General features: G+C 41.1%; 1 protein-coding gene across 5 annotated transcripts in view; it reads right to left on the reverse strand.

Moving 5' to 3' along the window:
- Positions 1-14,390, reverse strand: part of MARCHF3 (membrane associated ring-CH-type finger 3) — a 144,050-nt gene that overhangs the window by 31,365 nt on the left and 98,295 nt on the right. For all 5 annotated transcript variants that reach the window (XM_034774941.1, XM_034774940.1, XM_034774937.1 and 2 more), the window contains one exon: positions 665-908. In XM_034774941.1, the coding sequence (XP_034630832.1) occupies positions 665-852 (188 nt within the window). In that variant the 5' untranslated portion in view covers positions 853-908. The remainder of the gene's footprint in view (positions 1-664; positions 909-14,390) is intronic.

Here is a 14,390-nt window from a genome sequence, read left to right on the forward strand (position 1 = left end):
TGGCATCGTTTAGAAATGGCAGTCTGAACAAAATGTGTTATGGCAGTATTAGCAACAGCACGTGAGGAGGGAGGGAGAGGAACGCTGTATGCAATATTCTGTACCTTAATAGTGACAGTGCGTGTTTGAGATGAAACCCATGTATGAAGCATCATTGGAATGAGTGTTCTCATCAGTAAGTAATGAGTAGCATTCACAAGTTGTCAGGAGTAACATTCTGAAGTTTTCTTTTACAAATCAGGAGAAATTATTGAAACTTATTCACTTGACCATCTGCATCTTCAGACAGCACTGCCACATTTTTTTGCATGAAGGTATAATGAGAGTTTAATTATAAAAGGTGAAATGGTGGTGATGATAAAATTGTAGTGATGATGAGTTTAATTATCACAGTAGTAAATCTTACGCGAGCAGCAACACATCTATCTTCTTCTTCTTCTGTGTGTGACTTAAAATAGAAAAGTAAACATGATGGATTTTAGCTTCTTACTCAATTGTCATAGAAACAGGTATGACTGAGCCTGTATATGTGTTTGGCTTTTTTATATAGATTTCTTGTCTGACACAGACTTGAATACTGTAATTCTAGCCCCTTTCTACACTTCCGAGCTAAAACAGTTTAATGATCAATTACATGTTTGTTTTTTATTTGGTACTACTGTACCTCTGTGTGGCAAGAGTCCTTACTACTGTTGACAGAAGCTGCCCGTCCTTGGCTGAAACTTGCATGACATACTGCGGCTGTCCATTCACAAGACTGCTACAATCCTCCACCGTCTTTACTAGGGGAGCAGCTGAGCTGGTGCAGTCTGGTAAGACTTCAGGCAGGTGACTGCAGCGGCTGGTTGTCATGGTAATAGACAGCAATTACTTTGCTAATGGTTTTCACATTCATACAGGATTTCCATCTAGGAACAGATCAGAAAACAATTTATTAAAGCAGGGCTGTTAACAGTGAATGCAAAATTACAGGCAACCAACATCCCATTAGTTAAAATGAAATAGGGTTGGAGTAGCACCTTATCTTACAAATTTTACACACACACACGAACCCGTGGCATTTAATAACAATGCAGCAGGCACATCTGTGTGTGTAACTGTCGTATTGATCTCTATGAAATGAGAGGTGTGGTTTTTGTTTGTTTGTTTGTTTTTTTAAGAAAAAAATAACCCCAAACCTATTTACCTCTTGGTATTGAAAGAAAGCTTAAAATATTACTTATAGTTGAAAAATAACTTGTGCAATGTGCATATCTAGGAATCAGCTGCACGTACAGGGTTTCCTTTGTTTTTCTCTGTTGATTTTTAAAGTGATGGTGGTGATAAATGAAAAGATTGGAACCTTTTGTCTGTCTGTCTCTTTTGCCTGTGTTGCAAATGAATGTATTAGGTTCATTTTAACTTGACACTTGCCTCTGACCACAAACTGACAAGGTTACATCTTGAAAGAGAAAGTAGTTGATAATCTACTCTGTGAAATCCCTCTGTGAAAATAATCCATTATTGCTAAGCGCATTACTTCACCAACACAGCAGAATAGAGAAACAACAAATATCAAGCATTTGTAACACAAACCCACTTATTGATAGTCTGCATGCCGTAATAATTCATGCCACAAGGAGAGGTAAAAATCATAGCATGCATATGGCTCTCTCATACGTTTGGCTCATTTTCCCATCACTTAGAATATATTTTATATGCTGTCCTGGATAGTGGTAATTGCAAAGCAAAGGTTACACTAGCAATAAGGGAAGAAGACAGAGCCTTTGGACACGCATTCTTTGCAGCTTCACATAATGATGGTCATTATGTCCAGGTATGATTTTTAAGGCAAGGCAGTGTGAGTCAATGTATAGCACGTGGGGCACTGTGCCTGGAAACTTGGGCCCTGATCCTTTTTGGGAGTTAGGTGCCTAAATACCTCTTGAGGCTCTGGGCTTAACTTCTCTAGACCTTAGTTTCTCCATCTATAAAATGTGAATGATCCCCATCTTCCTTTGTAATATGCCTTGATCCATGGATGTAAAATACCACTTTAAGTGCTATGAACGATTATTATTCTTTGTGCAAATTGGAGCCAGACCTATATTGTGCCTAAGTGTTTCTGTCTGTGCACAACATTTGGTCCATTTAAAAACCCAAAACTTAATTCATGTTTCAGCCATCATTATTTGTAGAGTACTGCATGCTAGGAATCAAACCGTGCATTTAAATATTAATGATTACTTCTTTTAAGAGCCCTTTAGAAAGGTGTGTTTAAGGAATGAATTAATGTAACTAGATCTCGTTGGATTTGAACAGACACTGGAATGTCACTGTTGAATTTTTAAAGTTTCCTGACTGGACCTCTTTGGCAGTAAGACTTTGGGAGATGCGAGGATGTGATGGTGATGCCATGTCATTTGTACAATGCAAGCTTCAGAATGGATGCAGGCCTTCTTAGACAGGTTTCTAAGAATAGGAAAGAATGCCTGGGAACCTGTGTGTTTTAATGGGATCATTTTCAGCTACTTTTCAAACTCTATACCCCAGAGAGAAGTGGATGCTGATGAGCCAGCTTACAGTAGTTTCAATGTTCAGAGAACAGGGAAAAGAAAGAAATCACATTCTGACCCTCATTTACAATGAAAATGAAGCAAATGACTAATTTCAAAACCATTAGCACATAAAAGATGAAGACTTCTTATGAGAATAGGACCCACAGGATTTCCAAGTAGGGTGTGCTGGGACATGATTACCAGTAACACTTTTGTTTTAAAATACATGCTGAGACTGTTCAACAAGAATATGCAGCAGCAGAGTAGCTGCTTCATTAAACTTAAATAGCCTAGACAGTACTGTGCTTACAGACCCATGCCTGAGAATTATATATTTCCTTTCTGGTTGCTTCAATGACCTCATTATGTACAACAGCAAATTTATTGTTCCATATAAAATGACCATCCAAGCCTTTTCAAACACATTCATCAGCCATTTGATAAGTTTTTTAAGAGCATTTTCTGAAACACCAGATGATGCAACTAACTGCAGACTATTAAAGCACACAGAACTCTTAGTTGTAGCCATCTCCCATCTGTGATGTTAATTCAAATCCTTGTGCACAGCACTGCCTTGACATTCCAGGCTAGTGGAGCAACCTTGCCCTATTCTTTTGTCTAACTTAATAATTTTCACTTTTCTAATGGAAAAAAACATTTTAACAAAATCGATAATGATATTAATTCAGGCCTTGAGAATAACTCTTTTTAAAAAAAAATTGTTTCAATTCTAGCATAGATCTAAAATGTAATTAACTTGATTCCAAACCCGGTACCCCTGGGAATGTATTTCATGCAAACTGCATCCCACAGTATATGCTTGGAATTAATACAATTACAAGCTTAAATAATAAGCACATATTGTACTCTGAGGTGAAGACCAAGACTAATTGTCCTGAGAGGTACATGCTGACTAAGGCAAAGCTGAAGTCGATGTTGATTCTGAAGAACAATAAATCTTTATAGCCAATAAAACGCCAAATTCATTCGGAATGTTTTCCATCCAAAATATGTGGAAATCTCTCCATTGTGGCTATCAATATCTTAGCAGAAGGGGAGAGATTAAGAGCAAAGGCAAGGAAGAAAATGTGTCTTTCCATCTGGCATTTAATGAGAGATATAATACTGAGGAGGTAGGAGGACTATTTCAGATGCCAGGAGTTGCAGAGAAAGGCAGCACTAATACAAAGTGACAAGACCATATGAAAAGATCAAGATGAACAGAAAAGGTACTAGTGAGATAAACTTGCCCCAAACTTTGAAATTGGAAACCTCAGGAGGGCAGGCCTAGGGTATGTCTATACTTACCTCCGGGTCCGGCGGTAAGCAATCCATCTTCTGGGATCGATTTATCGCGTCTTGTCTAGACGCGATAAATCGATCCCAGAAGTACTCGTCGTCCACGCCAGTACTCCTGCTCAGCGAGAGGAGTACGTGGAGTTGATGGGGGAGCCTGCCTGCCGCGTGTGGACCCGCGGTAAGTTGGAACTAAGATAGTTCGACTTCAGCTACGTGAATAACGTAGCTGAAGTTGCATATCTTAGTTCGAAGTGGGGGATTAGTGTGGACCAGCCCCTAGACTCGATCCTGTTTCTAATGAGAGCTGGCATTGAGTATGTGGTAACAAGTGTATACTTACTGACACACTTGAGAAAATGTATATAATCTGTCATTTCCTCTCTCTGCCTTGATTACTGCAACCTCCTTGTCTGGACTTGGATTCCCACCTTGTCCTTCTCCTATCTAACCAAAATTCTATTGTACTGTTCAAACCATGAATCTCCCTATTCTCCTAGTGCCCAGTGACTACCATGTGCCTGCTGAATGATAGTAGAACTTTGCACTTACATGTAACATTTTTTTCTGAGAAACTTGAAGCACCTAGCAACAAATAATATAGTACATCTCAATACACCTCTGTGAGGCAGAGAAGTAGAGAGTGGAACTGAGGCCCAAAAAGTGTTTAAGTAAATTGCACAAGGTTATTCTGGAAGTCTGTGTCAGAGCCAGGACCATATTTCCGGAATCCTAGTCTTCTGCTTTAGCCATAAGGCCATATCCTTCTCCCCATAATGACTTATTGAAAATTACAAGATGCTATTCCAGCAAAGGGCAGCCCTAGCTTATACACACTCTCTTCCTTCCTGATCTGCTTGCTCCCACCCAATGTGGTACAATACAGCTCCTGGTGGTATTATTTCTCCCCCACCCCCTTTGTTTTAAATTATTATTCCAAGCCCCTTTCTGTGGGCTTTTCAAACACAAAAGCAGACAATATACAGATCAGGAAGCCTGTCTCTCTTTCTCTCCCCCCCCCCCCTCCAACAAGGGGGCAAAAGTGCCACCAAATGTTGGCAATCCACAGTATGAAACGAAATTATAGGCCTTTGTTTCTTGGCTACACCAACAGCTGAGTATTCCTAACAACAAACAGTTACTTAAATAGCTTTTCTTTATAGAAGGATTTTCCTCCTGTAAGAGACTTGTAATTCTGGGATTAAGAGAAACTACAGGACTCCAGAAATACCTGTATGCAAGGCACCCGGACTCTTATTAAGTTATATTCAAACATATGGAGATGTCAAAAACCAGCCTCAAAAGCCAGGGAAGGAATTTCAACAGCTCACCTGAATTTACAATGGGCACATACATTGAATCCTCAGTGCACTTTTGACTATTGTGCATAAATTGAATTCATTTCTTAAACCCATAAAGCACCATCATGCTGATGAATTCAATTACAATAGTGGATTTTCAGTTTTAGCCACGAGGGAATCTCTTCAGAGCTTCAGTAGAAACCCTGAGTGGTTTGGAATGGATTCACATGAGACAAAAAAGCTCTTATACTGTAAGGCAGTAGGAGGCAAGTTATACAAATATTGAAGTGGAGCTCTTGTGTAAACTGCCCATTTGTGCTTCTTCAGCACCCTTATTAAAAACAGCACATAATGCATCTGTTGTATTCATATGCTTGGAAACCCATTCTCTTTTCCCATTCTACATTCCCAGGAGCCTCTGATTCGTTTCAAGAAATGCAACTCAAACTTATATCAATCAGCTTTGGGACTTTAGAACCAAGGGTGGGGGGGGGGAAACACACACTAACTTGTTAGCAGGAGAAGGTTTCCCTAAGGAGTGTTAGTCATGGAAAAACAAAAAACAAATCTGGGGGGGCACTTTGGTTCCTATTAATTTATTTTTACATTTTCTTAAGAAAATGTATCTGTCTCTCCAGAATCTTTCCCCCCAGTTTAACATAACTTAAAACAATGAGCAACAGGTAATCATTAAGCATCAAGGAGAAATGTCAAGCTAGTGATGTTCAAGGCCAAACGGGAAACCAAGGCACATATTGCTCTTACCAATCCTTACATGACTTGATAAGGTCATGTTTTCTAAAGACCTCAGTGGAGCCCCTCAATTTGTCTGGCAAATTTTGCTGGTGAAGATGAATCCATTTTGCCCAGAAGTCTTTATGAAAATATGGCACACAAAAAACAAGAAGTTTGTGTTCATATGCTTTTGCTATTATTAAAAACTGCAGATTTTTATTTCAGGGCAGTTTAATGTTTTTTTAATATATATGACTGTATTGCAGAACAGGAGTACTTAACTATGTCAATGTCATTCTGAAAAATACCATTTGGGGACTGCCAGAAGGTGGGCTTGTCCTTTTAAGGGAGTTGAGCTCAGCCCTACCTGTGCTAGTTAACTTCCTCCTCAGGCAATGGGTATTTAGGTTTCCAATAAGAAAGTGGAAGCCTGCTCATCTCACTGAGAAGGGAGATGGAAGACTCTCTTGCAGAAAGGTCAGGTGGGTGATACAAAGGGCAGAGGGAGGCTGACTCTCTGTAGTGAGCTTGAAAGGCGGGGCTGGGAGACCCTGAGCCTTGACTCAAGGGTAATGGGGAAGCCCTGGGAAAGGGTACTGCTGTAGGCAGTGTTGAAAGGAATTGATGCTTGCAGTTGCTTAGAGGGTTGAGGCTGGGACTTCAGTGAGGGTGGGAGGAAGAACCCCTTTGATGACTTTGTGCCACCAGGGAAAGTGAACTGCTGAACTCAGGAAGGAGCTAGAACAGTAACCCAGGAGGGAGCTAGAATAGGAACTACTACCCAGAGAGGGTGAAGATGTTAGGTAGCCCTGGGAGGATGCAGCCTAAGCAAACCGTGGAAGATCTCTGTAGTCCCAGGACCGCTGGGAGATGGCTTTGTTTCCATTAGACTTGTTCTATTAATTCTTGAAAGGATGGATTTGTGTGATATACCTGGAGGGCTTAGTCATGTCACTGATCCAGCAGTGCTGGGAGCTGGAGGACCACTGTCGGGAGACAGTAAGTTTACCAGAGTGGGGAGATTAAGGTAGATACCTTACCTTCCTTGGCTTCTGGGAAAGCAATATTGCCACACATGGTGGGCTCCACATCTCAGATTAGAGACTAGCATAGACCCAGAAGCATGAGGTTTAATATTCTGCCCAAATATATCTATTAGTCTTTAAGGTGCTACCAGACTCCTTGTTGGTATTGCACACAGTATTTCAGATGAGGCCTACTCCACTGATCTTCTATATCTTTAAAACATAATCCCAACTATACATATAAAATGATGGGGGTCTAAATTACCTGTTACCACTCAAGAAAGATCTTGGAGTCATTGTGGATAGTTCTCTGAAAACATCCACTCAATGTGCAGCGGCAGTCAAAAAAGCGAACAGAATGCTGGGAACCATTAAGAAAGGGATAGATAAGACAGGAAAATAAGATATTGCCTCTATATAAATCCATGGTGCGCCCACATCTTGAATACTGCATGCAGATGTGGTCGTCCCATCTCAAAAAAGATATATTGGAATTGGAAAGGGTTCAAAAAAGGGCAACAAAAATTATTAGGGATATGGAACAGCTTCCATATGAGGAGAAATTAATAAGACTGGGACTTTTCAGCTTGGAAAAGAGACGAATAAGGGGAGGAATATAATTGAGGTCTATCAAATCAAGACTAGTGTTGAGAAAGTAAATAAGGAAGTGTTATTTACTCCTTCTCATAATACAAGAATTAGGGATCACCAAATGAAATTAATAGGCAGCAGATTCAGAACAAACAAAAGGAAGTATTTCTTCACACAATGCACAGTCGCCCCGTGGAACGCTTTGCCAGAGGATGTTGTGAAGGCCAAGACTATAAGAGGGTTCAAAAAAGAGCTAGATAAATTCATGGAGGATAGGTCTATCAATGGCTATTAGCCAGGATAGGCAGGGATGGTGTTCCTAGCCTCTGTTTGCCAGAATTTGGAAATGAGCGAAAGGGGATGGATCACTTGATTCCCTGTTCTGTTCATTCCCTCTGGGGCACCTGGCATTGGCCACTGTCAGAAGACAGGATACTGGGGTAGATGGACCTTTGGTCTGACCCAGTATGGCCATTCTTATGTTCTTATTATAGTATTTTCTGTATTATTCACCATCCCAGCCCATAGGCACAGCCCACAGGCACAGGTGGGGCTGAGCACAACTCCCTTAAAGCTCCAGGCCATTCTGTGACTTTTTTCTAACTCTCCTACAGCTCTGGGCAAGTTTGACCCTAGCTGCAGTTTGAGTGCTGTATTTGCCTTCCCTGACAGTTCTCAGAACCGGAATTCTCTGGTTGCTACCTTTCACTTATCACCTTTCCCCTTCCTTGGACATCCAGATGGCTCTGATATGCAGTGGGAGACTAAGATGATCATGTGTTTAAAACACAGGCACAGGAGTCAGGAGGCCTGGATTCTGTTGTGTGACCCTGGACAAATGACTTAACCTCTGCCCCTATTTTCACTTGAAACACAAAATAGGGACCAGGATTCTTAGCCACCTTTTATATTGTTAAAGTTGCAAAGTCAAGTACTCATTGGCACACAGGGGCCGAATTAACTGACCTGTGGCATTTCTGAATGCTTGACTTTGCAACCATAATGTTCTCTCAACATAGTTTCTGTATGTATTTCCCCAGGTTTTTTTGTAAAAATCAAAACTGAACTGCCCCAGAAATTCTGTCACGTGGAATCATAGTGAAACTCGCATGGCTCCAACCCTGCCGATGAACCTTTAGATCCACTGCACGGACTTCTGCCACTTGAACTAATGGAGTAAGTGATGGCAGAGGCAGTATGTTGTCATCCTATATGTGATAGACCAGCTCTATAGGGGGATGAGACACTTTTTGCCACTGGGTTTCACAGATATCTGCTGACAGAAGAGGAACTGTGAAACTCAGGAATCCTGAGTCTATTCCAGGCTCCTGAACAGAGTGGTCCCTAGTAGTCAAAGACCCTTCTTCCCCTGTCTCCTCCACTCTCTGTCTATCCTATTGCTGTCTAACCCACTCCAGCTCCTCATCTGATTTCAACTGCCCCCCACTACCGCTCTGGATTCCTTGTCCCAGTTTCCTGGTCCTATTTCACTTTTTCCCCTCCCTCTCCCCCCACCCCCATCCCTCAGATGGATGTTCCAGACTGGCAAAATTATAAAGCTTTCCAACATTTCAACACTTCCCATTCTAAATTTTTGGTTGCTTAACTATAGGCTAGCTCTGCCTACAACAAAGCATATTCAGAATCTCTGATTAAAGGGATTATAAGTGGAGCAACCTCTATCGTAGCTAGTCACCAAAGATTGAACCTGAGCCATCCAGACTTAAAAGCATGAGCTTCTACTACTTGAGTTCAAGATATATCTCCCTTAGCTGGTAGCTATACAGTTATCCTCTAAAAATCCACCAGAGGAGGGCACAAAACACATGTTGGACAGAGAATTACAAACGTGCCAAATATTATTAGACCTGCAATTCTTTTCACAATGAACATCAGTGGGGGATCAACTGGGAGTTTAAGAATATTTGGAAAACAATTTTAGAATAACATTCAGTGCTGTGGTTTAAAAGAAAAAAAAAACTGTTAAAACTCATAACTTAGCAGCATTCAGTGTTGGGGGGGGGGGAAAACAACTTATAGGAGCTATGGGATACAAGTTGAGAATGTTGAAACAGGAAGATGTTATGCTTAGTTACCACTTGGGCAAGGCATGCTATGTAATACTTGCAAGATTTCACTGTATTGTTTTACAATATATAGTAGCGCAATGCTGATTCCATTGATATTGTTGAGCAATTCACACTGATTTTATTTCAGCCCACATCTTACTAGTTTTGAATACTGTAGATCACAATTTTCAGCTCAGTAGGTCTGAACATGCAGAGCCTTAAAATTGCTATGCTCTAAACTGTATATTAACTACAATTTTATAAACCTGCATGTCCGAGAACTGCATGCCACTACTACTAGACAGTGGCACAAGGCAATTCAGTGTGAATCACAGAAATGTAGGACTGGAAGGGGCATCAACAGGTCATCTAGTCCAACCCCTGCACTGAGCAGGACTGAGTAATAACAACTAGACCATCCTTGACAGGTGTTTGTCTAACCTCTTAAAAAACTCTAATGACTGTTATTCCATAACCTCTCTAGGTAATTTGTCCAGTGCTTAACTACCCTTATAGTTAGGAAGTTTTTCCTAATGTCTAACCTAAATCTCCCTTGGTACAATTTAAGCCCATTGCTTCTCATCCTTTTCCTCAGTGGTTAAGGAGAACCAATTTATAAACAAGCTTCTCTTTATAAACAACCTTTTTATATACTTGAAAACTTATCTTTTCGTCCCCCATTCTTCCCTCCCCCCCAACATCTTCTCTTCAGACTAAACAAACCCATTTTTTTCCAATCTTTCCTCATAGGTCATATTTTCTAGGTCTTTGATCATTTTTGTTGTTCTTCTCTGGACTTCCTTCAATTTGTCCATATCTTTTTCCAAGAACTGGACACCTCATTTCAGTTGCAGCCTTATCAGTGCTGAGTAGAGTGAAGAATTGTCTCATGTCTTGCTTTAACACTCCTCCTAATACATACCAGAATGATGTTTGTTTTTTTGCAAAAGTATTACATTATTGACTCCTAGTTTGTGATCCACTATAACCTGAGATCCTTTTCTGCAGGGTATTCCTTCCTAGGCAGTCATTTCCCATTTTCTATTTGTGCAATTGATTGTTCCTTCCTAAGTGTAGTACTTTGCATTTGTCCTTATTGAATTTCATCCTATTTTGTTTCAAATCATTTCTCCAGTTTGTCAAGATCACTTTGAATTCTAATCCTGTCCTTCAAAGTGCTCGGAATCCCTCACAGCTTGGTTCACAAACTTTATTAATGTAGTTTCTATGCCATTATCCAAATAATTTATTAAGATAATGAATAGAACCAGACTGAGGACAGATCCCTGAATGTTCCTTTTATTTGTTGTATGTTTTCAAAATGTCTGCCCATCCATAAATCAACGCTCCTATTTGGATGCCCTGAATTTCAAACCATTTTCAATTAGAGGATGTGACTACTTTTTTTTTTCCCCTTGGCATAGTAGAACTGTATAAATAGCAATGTTCCAATTGAATAAATATGAATGTATGTATAAATCAAGTATAAATAAAGTTTTCACCAGTGAAAAAAGTTCATGACATTTGCCAAATGAATAAATACTTAAACTAGCCAAACTTTGGCCACATTTACAAGGGAAGTTAGGCTTGTATGTCCAATACTTTGGCCCCACTGACATTTTTAAAACCATAGCTCAGCTGCTACCTAATCCAGTAAGTACCTAAGTCTCCTTTGCACTTAATTTTCCACCAATGGGCATGCATAACGACACTTCGCAGCTAACCAGCAGCTTGGAGCCCTTGCGCAGGCCAAAGCCGTGGAGCTGCCAGTAAGCTTCTCAAGCCGTATTCCTCTGCCTATCTCATCAGTGGGGCCTGATCCTGTGCGCATGCTTTGAGAGTGCCCATAGCATCAGCAGATCCTGCACAGAAGACAGCCAGTGGGCTAGCGTGTGTGTCCAGAATACCCAATAGCCCAGTGGTTAGGGCACTCTGCTGGTGTATGAGACTCAAATCTGAATCCCCACTTTGCCTGATCTGGAGCAGGATCTTGAAGCCAGGTCTCCCACAACCCAGATGAATGCCCTAGACACTAGGTTGTAGCCTCTCTCTCTCTGGCCCAGTGTATATTTAATGGTTTATACAACAGCAACAACAAGGAAGATTGGGAACTCTCCCACACCACTCCAGAATAGCCCATAGCTAGACCTGGGCTCAAGTCTGGAAGAGAGGATTTGAATCTTGGTCTCCCACATCCCAAGCTTGTGCCCTAACCACTGGGCTATTGGGTATTCTGGGGTGGGGTGGTCTATTTCTCCAGTTTTTCAGGAGAAATGTGCCTAAAGGCAGCTCAGCCCTAATGCCAGGAGAGGTTTCATGGCTGAGAACCCTGAACAGAGAGAGGGGCCTATCAGTCTAGTGCCTAAGGTTCAGATCACTGGCAATTAGGCATCTAAGTACCTTAGAATCTAGACCCAAACCATTTGCATTTGGCCACCTGGCTAGCTGAGATGGATGCCTGCTCAATTTGCTCACTTCTGAGTATCTCTTTCATAGATGCCCAACTCTTTGTGTATAATGCAGGTAGCCTGAGCTGGCTAACTCAGAGCTGAGAATTCCACTATACAGCTAGGGCACATACGTATGTTTGCGAATCTGGCCCTTTAGTTTTATTCATAAGTCTTCCATTAACAGAAATAAATAATGTAAAGCTGACCTGACAAAGTGGGGAGAAAACAGAGGTTATGTCTTTCTTTCTTTAGATGTATAAAGAAGGGGTGCTATGTTTTTGTTAGTCCTCTTAGCACTAGAAAGTCAGGACATGTCGGTCTTGTTTTTCTCAGAAGATTTTCTGGAACACTGGACAAACAGGAGGAGGAAACCATGACTCAGCACATCCTCTGTTCTGACCAGATTTTCCCAGGCCAGTCCAAATACTTCCTGAGCTGTGCCAGCTGTCTCCAGGCTCCTTTTTGGAGCAGGGGATTGCAGATACCTTGTGTCACTGCAATGTCTCTTCAAGTGAATGGACTTTCTAGTGCCTGGGTTTCTGCCAGCAGAAGCTGGTGGAACACAAGAGTGAATAAAGTCCCAGGAGTCTATCACTTAAGCACGATCTAGAAAAACAAAGTAATATGTGCTTCCAGTTACACTCTGCAAGTTCCTGACAGTATGTTGTTGTAACCCAAATCTTCAAAGAGGCTACTTAAATTGCACCTGCCTATTGCACACACAATATGCTATTCTGCTCCACTAAAGTCAATAGGAATCTTTTTATTTGTATACCCAACACATACTTGTAAATTTAAGGCCAATAGACTTGCAACAAGCTGGCTGACACCTGCAAAGCTTTGGGTCTAGATGCATTTTGAAAAAGTGGCTTGACTCCTAGGGCTGATCTACACTACAAAATTAGATTGACTCAGCTACATCACTCAGTGGTATGAAAAAATCCACACTCCCAAGTGATGTAGTTAAGCTGATCTTAGTCCCTGTGCAGACAGCACTAGGTTGATGGAAAAACTGTTCTGTCAACCTAGCAACTGCCTCTCAGGGAGGTGGATTTACTACAGTGATGGAAGAACCCCTCCCGTCACTATATAAGCACAAAAATAATAGTTTAGTGAGATTGTATTGGAGAAACTGACAACACTCTTCTTCAATTGTTTCCCCACCCCCCTTTTTACTGCCTACTGCTCAAAATAATTTAAACAAATTTCTATGATGATTGGCGTCAAAATTGACAAAAGTAAGGACATTCAGAATTGAAGTCCAAGGACTCATCTCTGTTGGGGAACAGAGATTTTTGATTTCCGCCTGCTGTGGATAGGCAAACTTGGTATTTACACTGGTAGAACTTACCCTCTCCTCCCCCAATTAAAGTAAGCAAAATGCCACTAGTGTAAATACCACTGGCTACATCAGGTACCTATATCAAAGTCTGAACTCAGGTCAACCCCCCAGTCGACTGTACCTTTAATTCACTTTGCTGTGCCTAGATATTTCAGCAGGGATGGTTGTACTGCCAACCAGGCAAGTTCAAAAATTAGCCTTGTTTGTAAGCTGCTCTCTGTTCCCATGCTCAGTACAAACAGGGGAGCAAACTTACTCTACTGGGTGCAGCAGTGGCCTCTGCTGGGGTAGCAAGAATTGCAACCCATAGCTTGCAGCTGTGTCCAGCAGAGACCTCTGACTGCTGCAGCATCAGGTACAGCTCTGGCAGAAACTTAGCAACTTCACACGAGAGGCCAATGTTAGCGCTCCAAAACTGCAGCACTGACAAAAATTGTTGTGTGGCAACCTTGGGATGGTTCGTTTTTCTTTTGATTAGGTCTATATGAATTGGGAAGTGTCATTTTTCACCATAATAGTTTCATAACTAAATATAGCTTCTTAGCATTGCCTGATGAGGGTGAAGCGGAACTGGTGGTGTCTTCCCAAAGCATGTGGTTCTACTGTTGCCAAGAACTAGGTCACTTGGAATATGTACATAGCACATTTCTGTTATTCAAAGGCATATTTTAAAGGACAAAATTTTCAAACCTGAGTGCCTAAACTCTGGTGACTAAATCCTCGTAGACCCCTAGGCATATGTGGGCAGTTTTCAGATGGGCTGGTATTCACAAATTTCATTGTAGTAAATGGGAGCTAGAGGTGCTCTTCTTTCCTCTAAATCAGATCACTTACGTAGGTGCCTAAAAAGTGGATTTAGGAACCAAACATTAGACCCTCAGCTTTAATTTTTGGCCTCAAGGTGCTAAGAAGAGATTTAACCATGACACCATTTACTGTAATGGGAGTAACATGGCAAACCTCCATGCACCACTTTTGGTAATATTAAAATCTCCAAGTACTCCATTTAGTAAATATTCTTGTCTGGATAAGAGCAACCTTCTT

The sequence above is a fragment of the Trachemys scripta genome, chromosome 6, assembly GCF_013100865.1.
Source record: "Trachemys scripta elegans isolate TJP31775 chromosome 6, CAS_Tse_1.0, whole genome shotgun sequence".
NCBI classification, from domain to species: domain Eukaryota; kingdom Metazoa; phylum Chordata; order Testudines; family Emydidae; genus Trachemys; species Trachemys scripta.